The 20097-nt window shown below is 44.0% G+C and overlaps 1 protein-coding gene across 2 annotated transcripts in view; it reads right to left on the bottom strand.

Annotated features, from left to right (window-relative positions):
• Positions 1–1066: 1066 nt before the first annotated feature.
• The window catches only part of LOC124048250 (proto-oncogene Wnt-3-like), a 29961-nt gene continuing 10930 nt past the window's right edge, over positions 1067–20097 (bottom strand). The window contains exons 1-4 of one of the 2 annotated variants that reach the window (XM_046368849.1): positions 15075–15771; positions 10765–11006; positions 6731–6996; positions 1068–3859 (exon numbers count right to left, since the gene is read on the bottom strand). In XM_046368849.1, coding sequence (XP_046224805.1) covers positions 3380–3859; positions 6731–6996; positions 10765–11006; positions 15075–15139 — 1053 coding nt within the window. In that variant the 5' untranslated portion in view covers positions 15140–15771 and the 3' untranslated portion in view covers positions 1068–3379. Of the gene's footprint in view, positions 3860–6730; positions 6997–10764; positions 11007–15074; positions 15772–20097 lie in introns of those variants that run through there. The other variant, XM_046368848.1, reaches the window with a different exon arrangement.

The following is a 20097-nucleotide window of genomic DNA, read 5'->3' as shown; positions in this document are numbered from 1 at the left end:
CCATTTTTAGGGCAATCCTCTGACACTGCCTGGTATAGAGGTCCTGGATGGCAGGAAGCTTGTCCCCCGTGATGTACTGGGCTGTTCGTATTTTGACTCATACTGTGGTACTCTATTGAGTGTTTGCCCCCTAAAATAGAAGGATAATGTCGATATTAGACACTATTGCACCACCTCTCACCCCATTTGTGTGCATGCCTAACAAACTTCCATTTACATACAGTAGCTACAGTATGCAGTTATTTTCCCCCCAGATAATCACAAGTACCAAGTACTTGTTTATTAGGTACACCATCCAGTGCCGGGTCAGACCCCCCTTTTGCCTCCAGAACCGCCTGAATTCTTTGGGGCATGGAAACATAGCTCAATTGCTATCAAGGGACCTAATGTTTGCCAGGAAGACATTCCCCACACCATTACGTACCCACCACCAGCCTGTACCGTTGTAAACAAGCAGGATGGGGCCATGGACCCACCTGTTAGCTTGCACGATTCTTGCCATTCTCCTTCGACCTTTCATCAAAGTCGCTTAGATCACTCGTTTTGCCCATTCTAACGTTAAATGGAACAATAACTGAATGCCTCGATGCCGGTCTGCCTGCTTTATATAGCAAGCTTGGCCACGTGTCTGTAGGAGCTAACCATTTTTGTGAATGGGTAATGTACCTAATAAATCGGCCACTGAGTGTATATATCTATATTGACCAGATCTATATATTATTTGCTGTGACCAGTGCGCCTTTTGTCCAAAATCTGTAAGAAACGTTTTTATGGCAAGTTGAAATTGTATTAATGAAGATTTGGTACAGTACTCTTCTGAACATTTTTATAAATATGTGTATTATTGATTGATGCTGCAGATGCAGTGGTAATTTACTTGTCATTCACCTATTATCAAGGGGAAATGAGATGGGCCGAGACAAATGAGACATTTCACAGATGTGTCCTAGAGCAGATTGACATTCTGATTTATAGTATTGAAAGGATTGTATGATGGATAACTATCACAGTTGGGAACACCATCACGGCTTGCCATGTAAGAAATTAGTTCAGTAGTGTTATGTGCAATGCCCATATACATGATTTGGTAAGGAAACGTAGAGGTATCGATGCCCACAAACTGCAATGATTAGAAAAGTACCTCTGTCTAAGAAGCAAAAGCATGAGCCAATCATTTGTTCTTCAAATATATAATCTTAGTTCAGTCATACAGATATATACATTGTATAATAAATTATATTTATAAAAACATAACATTTTCAGATTATAAAATAAAAAGGGAATTATTAACTTTAAAACCTTTGTACAAAACTTTGGATGTAGCGGTGAGGAAAGGAAGGAACTGAACACAGAAAGGGCCCGTGTAGGGAGAGCCTTTGAGGGTGACGCAGATACTAAGCTATGTCACAAAGGGAGGAGTCTACACTACCTAGGTAAGTTGTATTTTTGTTGTTAAATATAATGAATAGGAAGCATGTAGGACTGTCAGAACATGTTGTGTGGAAACCTCTCACAGGTTCCACTTTTGTGAAGCCAGCATGCCTGCCTGCCGTCCCTCTAACCCTAACACCCGTCATTGGAAGCAGCACAAACACACATTCACCTTCACTCACATTGGCTGTGTACCAAAACACTAAGTAACCCCCCCTACCCTTGTCTCCTTAATTTGTTTCCCACAGATACTTCAAATCTCTGAACAGGATTCCACCATATTGCTTCTATTGTCAAGACATTTCACATCAGTGGCAATCCAGGGAAGGAGATGAGGAAAGAGGCCTATTGAAGACTATTAGGACACTTTCTGCTCTCTCCCCTCTGGTCTCCACTTGTCATCACATTTCACTGGTGAGAGAAGGGTTTAGCTTAGACAAGGACTTCACAGTATTATGAGGAACATAATGAAATGTCAGTGTGTTGGATAAATGATCTCATTGTCGTAGTATGACTGCTATGAGTATAATAATTCATTAGCATTAGGCCTATTGCAAGTGCAAAATAAACTGATGACGAATGAATCCAATAAAGTCTCTTATACCTGAACCCTACCTGTTTGTTGTGAAAGTTTTGTTCTATATGACATTTAAGCAATGAGGCCCGAGGGGTGTGGGATATGGCTAATATACCACGGCAAATGGCTGTTCTTATGTACGACGCAACGCGGAGTGCCTGGACACAGCCCTTAGCCGTGGTATATTGGCCATATATCACAAACCCCAGAGGTTACTTATTGCTATTATAAACTGGTTACTAACATAATTAGAGCAGTAAAAATACATGTTTCGTCGTACACGTGGTATACGGTCTGATATACCATGGCTTTCAGCCAATCAGCATTCAGGGCTTCAAACCACCCAGTTTATAATTCATTATAATTTCCTCAAATACTGTAAATCTGTCTTGTTTCATACTCAAGGGGAAATTACAGCGAAACGTCTCTGATCTGAATGAGATGAACAATCTCAGTTGTGTTACTGTATGTTAGAATGTAACTGGTTAAGACAAGAAGAATGCATTTTCTCTCATAAATAGCAATAGCCAACGTTTCACTACCTCTAGACAGTTCTTGTTCAGCTGAATAGTACATACGTGCAGAAATGTTCGTTAGTGGAAACGAGTGTGTTTGTTTCCTGCACATGTCCCCTCCTGCATACCACCTCCAGTCCTGGCCCATTGCTAATATTTCAGAAATGTGGGGCTATAAAATCAGGCTCTAGCATATCTTCCAGGCATCAGGCATCCCAGCCAGGCGACAGCTGTAGTTCAGTATCAGTACAGTGTGCAGGGGTTGGGAAAGAGGAGATTTCATCAGCTCAGTAGTTTAGTTTAGGAGGGAAGGGTCCAGTAACAGCCACTCAGTGGGTTCAGTAGTTAAAATGGTAGGTTCCTGGGTTGTTGCTGTGTGTTTAGTACTGTTGGAGAGTTGGTTTATTTATCAATAGTCGGCCAGCCAGGTGATTGACTGGTGGAATCAGGTGTGAGTTAAAAATATGTCAATTCGATAGCAACGGTCTGGAAAGTCATCGGTTACTGCACAGCCGTGTGTGGGGGAAATAAATAAAGAAGGGGTCATGGCCCAATGGTGCAGGAATGGGAACAGGTCAAACTGACAGCTTGTTCCAAAGGAAATGGGCCCTCCCATATGTCCGTTCGTGGAACTACCTACTCAAATAGAGAAGGAGGATGCAGGGCTTGGAAGAAGGATATGTTTTTTTTTTATTACAAGGGTGCAGAAGAATAGAGTTCCAGTACAAAGTGCCATTCCTCATTGGTGCCTGTCTGTCTGTATATACGCAAGGACTGCAGTGTGTGTGTTTGTGTGTCTGCGATGGGCGCTATGGTCCATCATTCTGTCCGTCTGTCCGAGCGAGGGCACAGGCTCTCACTTGCATGTGTGTACGTCGTAGACACGCACACACTCCTGGCAGCTGACGTAGCAGCACCAGTGGAAGATGCAGTGGCACTTCTCCTTTCGCTTCTCAGTCCGGGTGTTGTGGCCCCTGCCGCAGCAGAGCAGGTCACAGCCCTCGATGCCGTGCGAGGACAAGTTGCAGGCACGGTCGCGGGTGCCGAACGAGCCCGTCTCCTGGTTGGGCTCGCAGAAGTTGGGCGAGCCCTCGTAGTAGACCATGTCACGCTCCGTGGGGTGTTTGAAGAAGGCATACTTGGCGCGCAGCGTCTCCACCCAGCCACGCGACTCTCGGTGCTTCTCCACCACCATCTCCGAGGCGCTGTCATACTTGTCTTTCAGGTAGTCACCCAGCATGCGGAAGTCGGGCTGTGCCCACCAGCACGTTTTCACCTCGCAGCTTCCAGACAGGCCATGGCATTTACAGCGAAGGTGCATGTGGTCCAGGATGGTCTGGGAAAAAAAGAGAAATAGGGAGAAGGAAACAGTTCAGAAACTGATAGAATAATCCGGTTTTCTTTCAGCACAGTGTAAATGTGATATCGATTGGTAGCTTGTCAGTCTACTACCGGAAAGTCCATTTGATTAACTACTCTTACCAATAACCTGGCTAGTGACGACCGACTTGTAGGTTGAGAACAACATGCTACTTGGCTGAGTCTTCAGGTGTAGTTCAGGCAGCTGTGAAACAGAGGCAGGCCTTTGCAGTGTGCAGCAGCTAATTCCCTCAGAAGTCACTGCACTCACCTGAGCAACGCCACCGGCTCTCTTAGCCTTTGTTTAGATTTGCTTAGCTTTAATTCTCTGGCTATATTTAGCTGCAGAATTCCCCCACCTGCACCGGAAGGCAGGTGCTTGTGGCACCTTTGGGCGAGAGGGGAGTGGGGGCGATGAGGGGTGGAGGGGTTCTTAGTTCTGACATCATGTCCTGGGCTCGTCTGGCCCCTGGCATCTCCCAGGGGCCCTAGGGGGAAACAATGGAGTGTGAGAGTGCCAGGTGGGGCGACTAGGATCAGGGTGATGGAGAGAGGGAGAGGGGTTGTGACAGGGCTGCCTGCCGTTTTGCAGCTCCTGTGGGCTCCCTGCTCCTGTCTAGTCAGATCAAAAGGCTGCCTTGTTGCCGTGTGGTCTCTCCAATTGCCCCTCAGCGTGCTGGTGAGTAGTAGCTCGCCAGATATTTCACTGAGCAATGACAGCAACGAGTGATGGTTTAAGTCCAGACTGATTCCCTTCTCTTCCCCCTCAACTAACTCAGGTTATTTGTCTGTCAGGGAATTTCGGATGTGATGTGAGGCATGAAAGGCAGGGGCAACTTTTTTATATCAGATAATTACCCAGTCTTTCAAGATGAAGTGCTACTTTTCAAGCGGAAACTCACAGAAATGTGGACTGAATTGAAGTCAAATACCGAAATCTGTCCTGTCACAGAATTAGTAATCTGGTACTGTAACGTTTACTGTGGATAATTCCATCCTGTTGCCAAAAAAGTAAATCTTTGTTCATTGTCTTTTTACCTTTATTCAGCTACAAGGCTGGGTGTGTCCAGTATCATTATGTAGTATCATTACATATCATTATGTAGTGGTGTGTATTAAAGTATATCCACTGCATCCTGCTTGGCTGTGTAGTAAACAGTGTTATGTACAGTTGAAGTTGGAAGTTTACATGCACCTTAGCCAAATACATTTAAACTCAGTTTTTCACAAATCCTGACATTTAATCCTAGAAAATAATTCCCTGTCTTAGGTCAGTTAGGATCAGCACTTTTTTAAGAATGTGAAATGTCAAAATAATAGTGGAGAATTATTTATTTCAGCTTTTATTTTCTTTCATCACATTCCCAGTGAGCCAGAAGTTTACATACACTTAATTAGTATTTGGTAGCATTACCTTTAAATAGTTTAACATGCGTCAAACATTTCAGGTAGCCTTCCACAAGCTTCCCACAATAAGGTGAGTGAATTTTGGCCCATTCCTCCTGACAGAGCTGGTGTAACTGAGTCAGGTGTGTAGGCCTCATTGCTTGCACACGCTTTTTCAGTTCTGCCCACAAATGTTCTATAGGATTGCGGTCAGGCCTTTGTGATGGCCACTCCAATACCTTGACTTTGTTGTCCTTAAGCCATTTTGCCACAACTTTGGAAGTATGCTTGAGGTCATTGTCCATTTGGAAGGCCCATTTGCAACCAAGCTTTAACTTCCTGACTGATGTCTTGAGATGTTGCTTCAATATATCCACATAATTTTCCATCATGATGCCATCTATTTTGTGAAGTGCACCAGTCGCTCCTGCAGTAAAGCACCCCCACAACATAATGTGGCCACCCCCGTGCTTCACGGTTGGGATGGTGTTCTTCGGCTTGCAAGCCTCCCCCTTTTTCCTCCAAACATAATAATGGTCATTATGGCCAAACAGTTTTATTTTTGTTTCATCAGACCAGAGGACATTTCTCCAAAAAGTACGATCTTTGTCCCCATGTGCAGTTGCAAATCGTAGACTGGCTTTTTTATGGCGGTTTCCTGCTGAGCGGCCTTTCAGGTTATGTTTATATAGGACTCGTTTTACTGTGGATATAGATACTTCTGTACCCGTTTCCTCCAGCATCTTCACAAGGTCCTATGCTGTTGTTCTGGGATTGATTTGCACTTTTCACACCAAAGTTATTTCAGCTCTAGTAGACAGAACGCGTCTCCTTCCTGAGCGGTATGACAGCTGCGTGGTCCCATGGTGTTTAAACTTGCGTACTATTGTTTGTACAGATGAACTTGGTACCTTCAGGCATTTGGAAATTGCTCCTAAGGATGAACTAGACTTGTGGAGGTCTACAAAAAAAAAAGGTCTTGGCTGATTTCTTTTGATTTGACCATGATGTCAAGCAAAGAGGCACTGCGTTTGAAGGTAGGCCTTGAAATACATCCACAGGTATACCTTCAATTAGCTTATCAGAAGCTTCTCAAGCCATGACATCATTTTATGGAATTTTCCAAGCTGTTTATTAAAGGCACAGTCAACTTAGTGCATGTAAACTTCTGACCCACTGGAATTATGATACAGTGAATTATAAGTGAAATAATCTGTCTGTAAACAATTGTTGGAAAACTTACTTGTGTCATGCAAAGTAGATGTCCTAACCGACTTGCCAAAACTATAGTTTGTTAACAAGAAATTTGTGGAGTGGTGGAAAACCTTTAATGACTCCAACATGTAAACTTCCGACTTCTACTGTATGTGTATTTACATTACATATTTAGGTTGTATAGTATGTATAATCAATATATCCATTCTAGTAAATCCTCAGTGTAGGCCAGCGTAGGCCTATTTACCGTGCGTCCTGCCTCGTTGTTGTGCCGGTTCATAGCAGAGCGTGCATCGGGCCGGTTCTCTCTGGCATCAGCAAACTCTCTGGACACCAGCACCCCGAACTCAGCGTCCTCGCTGCAGCCGCCCCACTTCCAGCCCTCCCCCGGGGGACCCTTGTGGTGGGAATCACAGCCACACATGGTGGACGTGCCCTCAGCGCAGGACCGCGTTACAGCAAACGCCACACCCGCAGAGGCGATGGCGTGGACAAACGCCGACTCTCTGGTGGCTAGCGAGAAAAAGGAAGGAGTAAATTCAATCAATTAATCTTTAGTACTATCTTCTTAACAAAACAGTTTCTGCAATCTTCACTGCTGCCAACTTCCATACATCAGGGGTAATAAAAATGACACCCTTGGGCACAAACCTATTAACACAGCTTTTCTCCTTCAAGCAGGTATTCATATATCATAGCGATAAATACTTGGTTGACACACAATGTACTGCAAGAATAATGTTTTTCAGGAAAAAAGTCCTTGAGAGGATTTAAAACATTGGGCCATGAACAGTGTAGAAAACACTGGGTGAAATTCTCTTCACTCTCATCATCTCAACATCTACCATAGAGCTAGGAGATATGGACAAAAATCCATATTGCGATAAATTGACAAAAATTTTTTTTTGCGGTAACAATAAATCAGCGATAAATTATGTTGGGGGGGGGGGGGGGGTTCTACCGATTTTGGAAAGCGTCGTAGAGATGGCTACATGAGACATGTCCCCTAGCTGTGGCATCGCCATATTGTGGCTGGTGTCAGAAGGGCCTAATGCTCAGTGAGATCTCAATGACCTTCTGTCATCCCTGAGGTGTGCTGTTTTGCATTGGAAAGTATTTAAGGAATGCCCCCCCCCCCCTCCTCCCTGTCAGAGCCCACAGGGCCTCTAGGTAGAAACCTTGCAGTGCGTCTGCTTTGCTCCGTGTTTGTGCTGGAGATGGAGTTACGCCTCCTTTGAACGGAACAACTTATTATGTAACCAGACACCATTGTTTCACAATCGCAGCTCACTTACTGTGTGCTGAGGGCTTACCCATTTCTCTACTGCACCACCTCGCACTGCACACACACCGGCAGGGACACACACACAGAGGGTATGGGGAGGGCCCACTCTGCAATGGAGCCACTGTTAAAGCATTTAGGGAGGCCTAGCCCCTCTAAAACTGACTGCAGTTAGTAGTGTTCTCTACTAAACACCTGCAGGGAAGTTAGTTATTCTACAGTGTAAGGCGATCTACAAGTCTTTGTAGTGTTAATTTGCATGAAACAGAGAGAAAGATAATTGAAAAAAGTTGTTGTTTCGGTCGCTAGGGGACATTTAACGCGCTCATAAAGTTAATTAGCGCTCAACCTTTCATGACGTTATTTTTTGCATTTAAGCCTTTGTTTGATTGAAACCTTTATGTGAATGGCTGAATAGAGTCACAGTTTATAATAGGGTGAGAGGTCATATGACTGCACTGATGGGAAATCCTGGGAAGTGGAAATGTAATATAGTTACTGAACTAACACTAAACATCACCCCTGTTATCTACATGACAACATTTCTCACACAATATCCAATCAGGTAATACATCTTGTAAATATATGGTCACAAAACCATGATTAAAGACATTGTCCAAAGTGCCCACAATCAAAAATGATTTCCAGTGTGCTTCATTCTAGGTAAACAGCGGTAAAATGTAATTTTTGTGCTAAAACCTCAATGTTTGTTTGATTGGATCGCACACACCTCTGGTTGAGAGGCGAGGGGGTGTCCCAGCTAGCCCTGGCAAGCCATGCTGGGCTCTCCACAACGGGGGCCTGTGAGCTGTGGGCCCCAGGAGCTCTGGCTGTCAGCCAAGGCTGCGCTGCTCCTGCTACCTGCTGGGCCCATCAATCCGCCTTTGTTTCCCTTGTGTCACACTAGATTACCCACACAAAGGGCCCAGCGACTCGCGCCCCTGCAGCCCCGCTCTGCCCAGAGTTGGCAATCCCTAAACTCCCCCCCTCCAACACCCTCTCTCCGCCACCACCCTGAAACCCCATCCTCCACTACCACCACCACCGCCACTTTGCACCCTCAACCCCCCATTTTCCGCCTGTAGCCACCACCATAAACACCATAGTGGTTAAGGTGGCGGGGGAAAGGGTATAGCCACCCTGGTCTGGGACCCCCTCCCTCGTCAACCCCATGCCGTCACTCCCGACTCAGGCTGCCCCTCCTCCCTCGCCAGCACCCCCTGCCTTCCTTCCACCTCACCCCAACATGCCGGCCTAGGGTAGGTTGGGAGATTCCCTTTCAGCCTGTTTTCATGACAGAGTCAAAAGGGCGTGTGAATGGGGCGTCCGTGGGAGCCGGGCTGTGTGAGGCGCGCACTGGTCTTCAGGCACAGTAGGGGTTGAGCTGAGCCCTCCAGCCCCTTTCTATTGCATGTAATCTCATTTGGCCTTCCCGCTCCCTTTTTTAAAATGTATTTTTAGGAGAGAGATGGAGGTTCACACTGCCCATTCCTGCCCAGATCCCTTTCCCTCTGACACGCAGGGTAATTAATATCCAATCAGCAGCCTCATTCCGCAACACAAAGACCCATCTTCATCATTAGGTATTTAAGGCACCCCAGGTTCTGTTTTCTTAGTGCGTTCTGTGCTTTTGTATCAGATTGTTTAAAGCACCCAGTCAGTCTTAAGACCGTTGATGATTAGTATTCACTGTGAAAAGCCTGGCAGATGATCTCCAGTGTATTAACTGTGACAACTGTGTATCAACTGTAATTGTGTGAGCTAATCTTGAGAGATTTACAACACTAACTAACTTTCATGTGTGAAAACATCAACAAGGTTGGGAAGCTCGGAAGAAGACACACAGATTCAAAAGACAAATGTGATGTTGAAGGTAGCGAGATGGATGGACGTCAAATAATCTGTCAGTGCTTGTACCAGCGCTCCTTTCTCACTGCAGTCAGGAAAGGTGTATATTACTGTAATTACCCTGCGGGTCATTTGTCAGTAGGAGCATGTGGAACAGGCAGTGCTCAGCAGCAGAGCAATGGGTTCTTCTATCCCTATGTCAGTTTACGGTACTTACCTCACATTTGTTTACACACCTTGTTTCCCATTTTCTCACTGATATGCAGTATAGTACTTAAGTAAAGATACTTTAAAATAATACCTAAGTAGGTTTTTGGGGTTATCTGTACTTTACTTTACTATTTATATTTTTGACAACTTTTACATTCCTAAAGAAAATAAATGTACATTCTACTCCATACATTTTCCCTGACACTCAAAAGTACTTGTTACACTTTGAATGCTTAGCAGGACAGGAAAGTTGTTCAATTCACGCACTTAAAGAGAACATCCCTGGTCATCCCTACTGCCTCTTATCTGGCAGACTCACCAAACACAAATGCTTTTTTGTAAATGATGTCTGAGTGTTGGAGTGTGCCCCAGGCTATCCGTAACTTAAAACAACAAGAAAATAGTGCCGTTTGGTTTGCTTAATATAAGGAACGTGAAATGATTTATACTTTTACTTTTGATACTTTAGTACATTTTAGCAATTACATTTAATTTTGATACTTAAGTATATTTAAAACCAAATACTTTAGACTTTTACTCAAGTAGTATTTTACTGGGTGACTTTCACTTTTACTTGAGTCCTTTTAAATTAAGGTATCTTTACTTTTACTCAAGTATGAGTAAATTGGGTACTTTTTCCACTACTGCTGATATGTCCCTTTAATGTTTTTATCACCGCTATGAGAAAAAGTAGTTTCCTCATAGAACCTGCAATCGCCTGTTGAAGTCAGATTAGCTCATCTTTTACTGAGGAGTCAAATTCCATGGTTGTTGTACATCAATGTGTTTTTTTGTATGTTTTATATGGTACTTGGCTGTAATTCATATATCCCAAAGATATCTCAGTTACATCCCTCATATGAATACCTCACTGGCAGTATAGAGGAAAGAGTATATTTGTATTCTTCATACAAACAGTCCTGTTACAGTAGGAGGCCTACCTTTGTCCAGTACGGGCCCGAAGATGGCCAGGTTGTCCTTGATGGTGGTGCAGTTCCAGCGGCGCCCCCTAAACTGGTGCTGGCACTCTTGGATGCCCAGCTTCACGCCCTCGGCCACACTGGGCATGATCTCGATGTAGTTGCGACAGAAGCGCAGCTGCTTGGGCACCAGGCCGGGGATAGAGCCACACAGGATGGGTTGGGAGCCCAGAGACGAGTACTGCTGCCCCAAGGCTAGGGACCTGCAACACAGAGAGAGGGAAGGACGGGGGAGTGTGTCATGTACCTGCCCATCCAGACCTACAGTATATTACTGTCTAGTCTAGCGCCTACCCTACACAGTCTGTCAGTCTCTCTGTATCTCCATTCAGCTTTCTAACGAGAAGCCATCTATAGGATCTGCTGCCATTGAGAAAAGAGGGCCCTCCCTGAACTCACTGCCTCAATGGCAGGGAGGGTTATATATGCCAGGGAGACCCTCCAGAGGCATATTGTTCAAAGAAAGAAAGCAGATTGCCTGTTGATATACAAAATTAAACTTATATTCTGTGCTCAGAGTTGCTTTTGCAGTAGGTGGGGTTGATTATTGTTTTTCTGTGGGGGTTGGGTTGACTCAGTGAGTGTTTTATTGGCTGCATGAGTGCTTAATGCAGTTGCACTTACAGAAGCTAATAGCCCCTCTTCAAGAAAGGGATATGACCTATTAGTATTGACTTTTCAAAGAGCTCCCTCTTGTTGGCCCCCGCAGATCCTGATGATCTGAAAGATAACACACACTAATCTGTCTCTTAGTTTCTCCTCTAGATAAGACACACACAAACACACATGCTCAATTCTCTGTTATTAGCCTAATTTCTGATATGCGGTGTGTGTGTGTGTGTGTGTGTGTGTGTGTGTGTGTGTGTGTGTGTGTGTGTGTGTGTGTGTGTGTGTGTGTGTGTGTGTGTGTGTGTGTGTGTGTGTGTGTGTGTGTGTGTGTGTGTGTGTGTGTGTGTGTGTGTGTGTGTGTGTGTGTGTGCAGTTAAGTTTGTGCCATGTGTCGTATTGGACATATGGCATTCCTGAAACTCCTTGTGCTTCACCAGCGTGCTGGCAAAGATGTGCCTAAACATGGATTAATCACCACAACGAGACAGCCCAGATCAGACAGGGATGCCAGAAACCATTATAGTTTCATCAAGGTAATTAATTTTAATTACTTGTTTTTTCCCCTTAGATAAGGGAAGGAGAGGAAAAGGTGATGTTTGCTATGTCCATGTTTTAACATGCTTACTGTGATGACAGGCTCAAACAAAACTGCACCTTCTTAAAGATGCTATGTTTGCCATAAGGTAGTTATGAGATTTTGAGGTTTTATTGTTTATTTATTTGCGAGTGTATGCCACTTTTATAAACATGCCCTTACCTACCTATGCGAAGTGGCGCAATCCACCATGCACCACAACACATTGCTGCAGATATTAAGTCCTGTAAGCTAAATTGACAGTACTATAATTTAGCAGTAGCTTCTCTCAAGAGACAGAGCATTCATGATCCTTATCTGTTTCATGATATTGTACTGTATTGATTTTTTTCATCAGCATACACAGACAGGAAGAGAGGATGTGTGAGAGAGACTGTGCGTGTGAGAGAGAGAGAGAGAGAGAGAGAGAATCATGGGGAACAATCGGTGCTGATCAGATCAGAGCGCCACTCGGGAAGACCTCAGGCCAGCCGCGGGGCGCAGCTCTATCACGGCAGCCACTGACTCTGAAAGATGAGCCAACCCAACACAAAAGCCAAGCCATTGAAGTCAGAGGGAAAAGTTCACAGCTCATGTACGCTTTGCTTTCTCTCCCAGCCACAACCCCCCCACCACCACCGCCTTCCTCACACTTTTGCTTTTTGATCTCCTTTGGAATACAGGTGAGCATTGTTACAGCAGGCTCCCAGGTTTCACTGCTTGCCAATGGGGCTTACACACTGAGACAGCAGGCTGAATGGCTTGGCTAGTACTGCAGCTAAGCTGATGGAACATGTGAGACTGTCAACAGTCATCACTGCCTGGCCTGCCACATGATCATCTTGCACTAACATACCAATAATGTTCAGAAATATCATGCAATTTCTGGACTAAATAAAGACGGAGGGAAGACAATTGACTAGTTCAAAGTCTATTGCAGTGAGCAGTCCTATCTCAAAAGATTAAAATATGCCCGGTAAAGCTAAAGTCATTTCACCTGCATTCACCCAGGCTTCAGACCTCTAACTCATTTCAATGCTGAGTTTTGTTATTTTAAACACACACTTATTGTCTGCCCAATAACAATATCCCAATGATATCAACTGAATAAATAGTTCCATAACATTTCATGTTCCCTTGCACAAAAATAGACCTCTGATTTATGTGCTGGTAATTAGAGAGCGGTCATTTTTTATCTATCCATATTTTTCTGTTATCCAGTAATCTAAGGCCATGTTTACTCAGGCATGAGGGAAGACCTTATAAACTCATCGGCCAATCCCAGAAATGCCACTGAGTTCAAGTGTTGCTGACTTCACTCTGTCTGGAGTGACTGAGTGACTAAGTTGCGTAATTACACAGTCTGCCAGCTGTGCTACTGCCCATTAATCTCCCAACCTGCTTTGGGGCGGACCTGAGTTGATGCCCTGGCCCTGCATGGAGCTGCCTGCCGCGGTGGAGCCCATCCCTGGCACCACGTAGCCAATCGGCTCGCCCCGTCTCCTTCTGGTACGTTTGCTACTGACGCACCAGTTTCGGAGGCGATGTCTGATGAAGTCAATTACTTAACCGCAGGAGGGTTTTCTTGTGGACTTAGCGTGTTTAGACTACACGCTGAGGCTCTGCGTCCTCTTTTATTTTGTTTGTAAAGGATGAGCCTCACTTGGTCTGTAATGGACTGACGAGATGAAAGCAAGGGTTGTCTTTGGCTAGGTGCTAATGACAGTCTTAGATCTGAGGAGAAGCCTGTGGGTGCCAGGCATATCACACACACACACACACACACACACACACACACACACACACACACACACACACACACACACACACACACACACACACACACAGCGCTGTGCGTATATCACGCTGAGCCGGTCGGCTTTGCCTCGCTTCTTGGAAGCCATGAGCGATGTGTCTCAACCAAGTGGGAGAGGAGCACAGAAGCAGCAGGGCATGGGCTGAGGGAGGCAGAATGCCGGGGGAATCCGCTCTAGGGGAGTAGACAGAGGAGCAGAAACTGCTTGGCAGGTGCATGCCTAGGCAGGTCTGTGACTGTGGGGCCTCCTCTGGCCCTGTGGGGGATTAGTACTGCTGGTTGGGGGTTTTCTCAGTATCAAAAGCAACTCGATGTGAGCATATGGGCCACTAGAAACCACAGACACGAAGAAGAGGAGACAAAGGGATTTCACCACAAAGTGCAAAACGGTTGAAATTAAGGACATATCTATCAAGGCTATTTTCACAGGGGCAAAGCCTCTGTGAAGGTTGCGATTCTGCTCCATATGTCTTTTATGAAGGTTTGCTTCACCACTCCCTTAGCTGCTGAATAACCTTTGATTCAATCAGTATGTGTGGCTAGAATATTTTGCAGCTATCTCTGTGGGAGGTCTACATCACTGGGGTCAAAATGTCATACCTGTCTAAGAGCAGACTTTCCCTTTGTGACAGCCAGGTACTCCATGCCCAGAGGCACAGAAAACACTTTGCGACCCTCTGAACCACTTTAAGCATGACACCTGACCTCATTGCCTTGAGCTTGGTGGCATGTAGGATCAGTTTGAAGTTCATGACCAGCTAGGCCTCCTATCCTATCATCACTTTAACCTCCAGTCATGCAATCAGCTCAACACCAGTCAAGGACAATTACCTCAAAATGTGTAGCCCTCTTAATCTCTCCAATAGTATAAAGCCAATGTCAACTGTAACATGTGCAATCACTCAGTTGTATTAGGCCTATAGGCTTACTTTGTAAAGTGAGTGGGCATATTCCTGAAAATGATGACAGTGCTGTTATACCATGTTGACAACTTTTTTCCTCAATAGGCCTAGGCTACAACTCATCCCATGCTCTATCATTTGAATGTAGCCATGTGAAGCGATAACTAAGCAAGCTATCTCAATTCACCAATATTGTTGTCAGTTTGTCATCCATCTATCCAGTAATAGGCCTATAAAAGAACAGGAAACTGTGACTATGTAGTTGCTGTTTTAAATTGCTTCAGTCATTGTACTAGTAGACACATTTGAATTATTTAGGATTTCCAATAATGCTTTATATTTGTGTTGTTAAAGTCACTGCTGAACTCACCATTTTGTTGGAGCCCTCATCACGAGGAACACTTCTGGAACTAGACTTGTGGTTGCTTGGTCCATTATTGCTCAAGTTTACTTGTTGATGTAAATAGCCTACACGTTTTTCACAGCGCAGAAAATGCCAGTCAAGTTGTCAACGAGTTTACATAACTTCGGGCAAAATGGCGCCCCATTTAGACCTTCACCATTTGTACGTTGCTAACTTTAATCTTGTAAAGGTTTACCAAACATATATCATATCAAAGAGGGTCGCCACTATGTGATATTTCAAAAACACAACTAGAGCAAACCGACACGAACTATCTCGACTGGCAGGACAGACAACCGTTCTGTCAGTAAAACAGTCTCGTGCTGTTCCTCTTCTTCCCGCGCATGTGACCGATTGTAATCTTATCGCATGATGCCGCCTACACTAAAATACACCACAAGTTGTAACTTTTGACAATGAAAAGTTATCAGGTAAGATCCATGCAATGTTACAGGGCTGGGGATTCGGTTTTCAGTTAATAGATGGACAATTTAATTCCTGAATCTATGCTAATGCATGCCTGGTTTTAGGCTAGCCTAGGCTACTCACACGTGCTACACACATGCAACAATGAAGATGTTGAATGGAGAGCAGCAATTATGCCCAACAAGCTGTCAAACTCCCTTTAGCTTGAGTAAAGTGCAGGTAGGCTAGGCTACTTAACTGCAGTAACCAACATTTCCAGGAGGGGTATTGCTAATGTCTTCTGACTGAGTTGCGATCGGCAAAAATGCAACGTTTGCCCATGGCACTATGACCATAATGGGGCCTAGGAAGGGAGAGCAAAACACATAGGGAGAGAAGGATTAGAGAGAACCAGCCTGTCACAATCCATCCCTCTATGCATTATTCCCCAGGCACTGTTCAAAGCTTCATGGAAAATAGGGTGATGTGTGCTTGTGTAGAGGGGATGTCTCTGTTGCTACTTGTACTCAAAGGCTTTACTCCTATCATGCCATGCATTTAGGTGCACACATGGTTACCCTGTCATAGTTACTGTACAGTGCTTTTTCTGCATAGAAAAGTAAGTCAAAACAGTAAAAAATAAAATAAATAAACATAATTTACGGGATGGTAAAACGTTTTTAGTGTAAACTTAAACGACTACAATCAGATATAGATTATGTAGAGAAGGGCTATTCCACAGTAACAGAATTACGCTGAGACTCAGATTTTTCACTTTTAAAATATGCCAAACAAAAACCATTGATTGCAAAATTAAACAAACCATACAACTCTATGCACAAAGACTACTTGGAACAATTTCCACTGAGAATTTTACAAAAACACATTTACTGGAAGCACTGTGCAGAAACAAATTTGGTAGCAGAATTTCTGTCAAAATCTCCCTCAGGATTTATGCAACCACGATTTCCATGTATATGCTCCGAATTAAGATTACAAGATGTCTGCAAAAAGAACGGGGTGTCAGCTATGATATGACACCTTGAGTTTAAAAAAATCTATTTTGGTTATTGAACTACAGTAAGTGAAGTGAAGTGGATTAACACCTGGTAACGGAATTACGGTAACATAATTAAATTATGGTTCCATAATGATCTGTACCATACTGAAATGCATAACAATGAATGTTATTCTCTTCATAGTGATGTATCCGGAATAGGTACACAAAAGGTAGAAAAATGTAATAACCTCCTTTGCATGTTTGGGTATTATTCTACTCACTGGCTAATATTCTAATGAGCTCTGTCTCCAAACAATACCAAATTTGGTTGGTCTGGACCGTACAAATCTGTACCAATCATAGACGTCTATGTTTCAAAAGTTTGGGCATCACAGTACAGTACAGTTTATTTGTTTATTTGGATCTCCATTAGTTTTGCAGAAGCAGCAGCTACTCTTCCTGGGGTCCATAAAAAAAACACAAAACATGAAAAGTAACAAAACACGGATAGACAAGGAGTGCCATACAAATTTAAAATACGACGATATACAAACAATGCAACTGAAACATAATACAAACAATACAACAACAACAATAATGTGTGTGTTAGAGTGTGTCTGTGTGGGTGTCTGTTTTGAGCCAGCTGCTGCTTTCTTTCTTTGCGGCACTTGACCATTTTAATGGACAGTAATCAAGAAGGGACAAGAACAGCGCTAGTACAGTTCATTTTTGTGTAAAAAACACAACATGTATTTTAGAAACAGACACACCCCTCACCATCTTCACAACAACTTTGTCAATATGATTTGACCATGATAATTGACCATTCAATGATATACCTAGGAGTTTAGGTTTCTCAACTTGCTTAATGGGTCTGCTGCCCTTTATGTACTCAAGTTAAGGTTAAGGTTTTAGAGAACGTTTTGAACCAAATACAATGCTTTTAGTTTTAGATGTATCTAAGACCAATTTATTAATAATCACCCATTCTGATACTGACTGTAGCTCCTTATTTAGCATTTCAGTGAGCTCACTGGCTTTGGGTGCTGACATGTGGAGTCATCCATACACATAGTCATTCTAGCTTTGAGTAAGACCAGTGGCAAATCATTTGTAAAAATAGAGAAGAGTAAAGGCCCAAGGGAACTGCCCTGAGGGACACCACAGAGAAGCTTGCATTGAATAATACTCTATGGATTCTATTAGTTAAATAACTCTCCAACAATGTGATTTGTGTTTTACATTTTATAACAATGTATTATCAATAACTTCAAAAGCTGCACTGAAATCTAAGAATACAGCTCCAACTATCAAATATATTATCAATTTATTTTAATCAATCATCAGTCAGTACAGTACAAGTTTAGTGCCCTTCTCTATATGCATGCTGAAAGTCAGTAGTTAACTTGTTCTCTGAAAATTAGCATTGCATTTGGTCAAACACAATCCTCTCCATCAGTTTACTTAGAACAGACATACACTCCTTTAAGCTTTTATTAAAGATGATGCAAATAGATAACGCAAATAGGGGTGGCAATTCCGTCTGCTATCATTCTCAATAGTTTCTATGCCTGGTGGCTTATTATTATTATTATTATTATTATTGATGGATAACAATAGTTTTTCCACCTCTCCCACACTAACTTGTCAAAATTCTAAACAGCGATCCTTCTCTTTCATTATTAGATATTTTGTACAAAAATAAACAATATATACAAAAGTATGTGGACACCCCTTCAAATTTGTGTATTCTGTTATTTCAGCCACACCCCTTACTGACAGGTGTATAAAATCGAGCACACAACCATGCAATCTCCATATACAAACATTGGCAGTAGAATTGCCTTACAGTGACTTTCTACGTGGCACCTTCATAGGATGCCACCTTTCCAACAAGTCAGTGTTTTCAAATTTCTGCCCTGTTAGAGGCACCGGAACAACGGCTCAGCTGCGAAGTGGTAGGCCACGCAAGCTCACAGAACGGGACCGCCGAGTGCTGAAGCTCATAGTGCGTAAACATCGTCTGTCCTTGGTTGCAACACTCACTACCGAGTTCCAAACTACCTCTGGAAGCAACATCAGCACAATAACTGGTCATCGGGAGCTTCATGAAATCACCATGCGCAATGCCAAGTATCGGCTAGAGTGGTGTAAAGCTCGTCACCATTGGACTCTGGAGCAGTGGAAATGCGTTCTCTGGAGTGATGAATCACGCTTCACCATCTAGTAGCCCGACTGACTAATCTGGGTTTGGCGTATGCCAGGAGAACGCTACCTGCCCCCAGAATGTAATGACCTTCTAGATGATTCTGTGCTTCCAACTTTGTGGCAACAGGGAAGGCCCTTTCCTGTTTCAGCATGACAATTCCCCCATGCAAAGTGAGGTCCATACAGAAATGGTTTGTCCAGATCTGTGTGAAAGACTTGACTGGCCTGCGCAGAGCCCTGACGTCAAACCCATCTAACATCTTTGCGATGAATTGGAACGCAGACTGCGAGCCAGGCCTAATCGCCCAACATCAGTGCCCAACCCCACAAATGCTCTTGTGGCTGAATTGAAGCAAGTTCCAGAAGAAATGTTCCAACATTTAGTGGAAAGCCTTCCCAGAAGAGTGGAGGCTGTTATAGCAGCAAAGGGGTGACCAACTCCATATTAATGCCCATGGTTTTGGAATGAGATGTTCAACAAGCATGTGTCCACATACTTTTGGTCATGTAGTGTAGCTTCAAGAGCTTTGTCCAAATACCGAGGGCAGATTTAAACAGCAACAAACAGCAGGGATTTAGACAGCCACTAGCCCAGTATAATTCGCTGTCCCAGCCACAAGGGCTAACCGCGCTATGGCCTGTGTTCAAGCTTTTAAGGAACCGTTGCTAGCTGGTTAGCTAGTTAGCAGCAAGGCTAGCTGCTACGACCAGCAGCTCTTCAAACTTTTGGTTGGCAGGATCCCTGGACAGATATAGCGGTCTCAGCAACTGAGGCTGGATCCCTGGACAGATATAGCGGTCCCAGTAACTGAGGCTGGATCCCTGGACAGATATAGCGGTCCCAGTAACTGAGGCTGGATCCCTGGACAGATATAGCGGTCCCAGTAACTGAGGCTGGATCCCTGGACAGATATAGCGGTCCCAGTAACTGAGGCTGGATCCCTGGACAGATATAGCGGTCCCAGCAACTGAGGCTGGATCCCTGGACAGATATAGCGGTCCCAGCAACTGAGGCTGGATCCCTGGACAGATATAGCGGTCCCAGCAACTGAGGCTGGATCCCTGGACAGATATAGCGGTCCCAGCAACTGCGGCTAACCGCGTCACGGGAAAGAAATTCAAAAGGTAGCTAACAACTGTATTGTACTGACCTACTTTTCTTTACTGTACTGTACTGTGCTGTTCAAACTTGTGAAATAGACGTCTATGATTGGTTTAAATTTGGACTGACCCAATTTCAATAATTTTTCAACGTCCGTGGACGTCCAGTGTCGTTCGGTGCTCAGTGGGTGAGTGGGCTGGTTACAGTGAATGGAAAGAGAGGGAGCTCATGGGTAGGTGTCAGTAAGAGCCGGGAGAAATTACATTAACTGGAGA

This window comes from Oncorhynchus gorbuscha, linkage group LG11, assembly GCF_021184085.1.
Source record: "Oncorhynchus gorbuscha isolate QuinsamMale2020 ecotype Even-year linkage group LG11, OgorEven_v1.0, whole genome shotgun sequence".
NCBI classification, from domain to species: Eukaryota; Metazoa; Chordata; class Actinopteri; order Salmoniformes; family Salmonidae; genus Oncorhynchus; species Oncorhynchus gorbuscha.
Note: the sequence above shows the minus strand (reverse complement) of the source record. Positions and strands in the feature narration are given on the sequence as shown.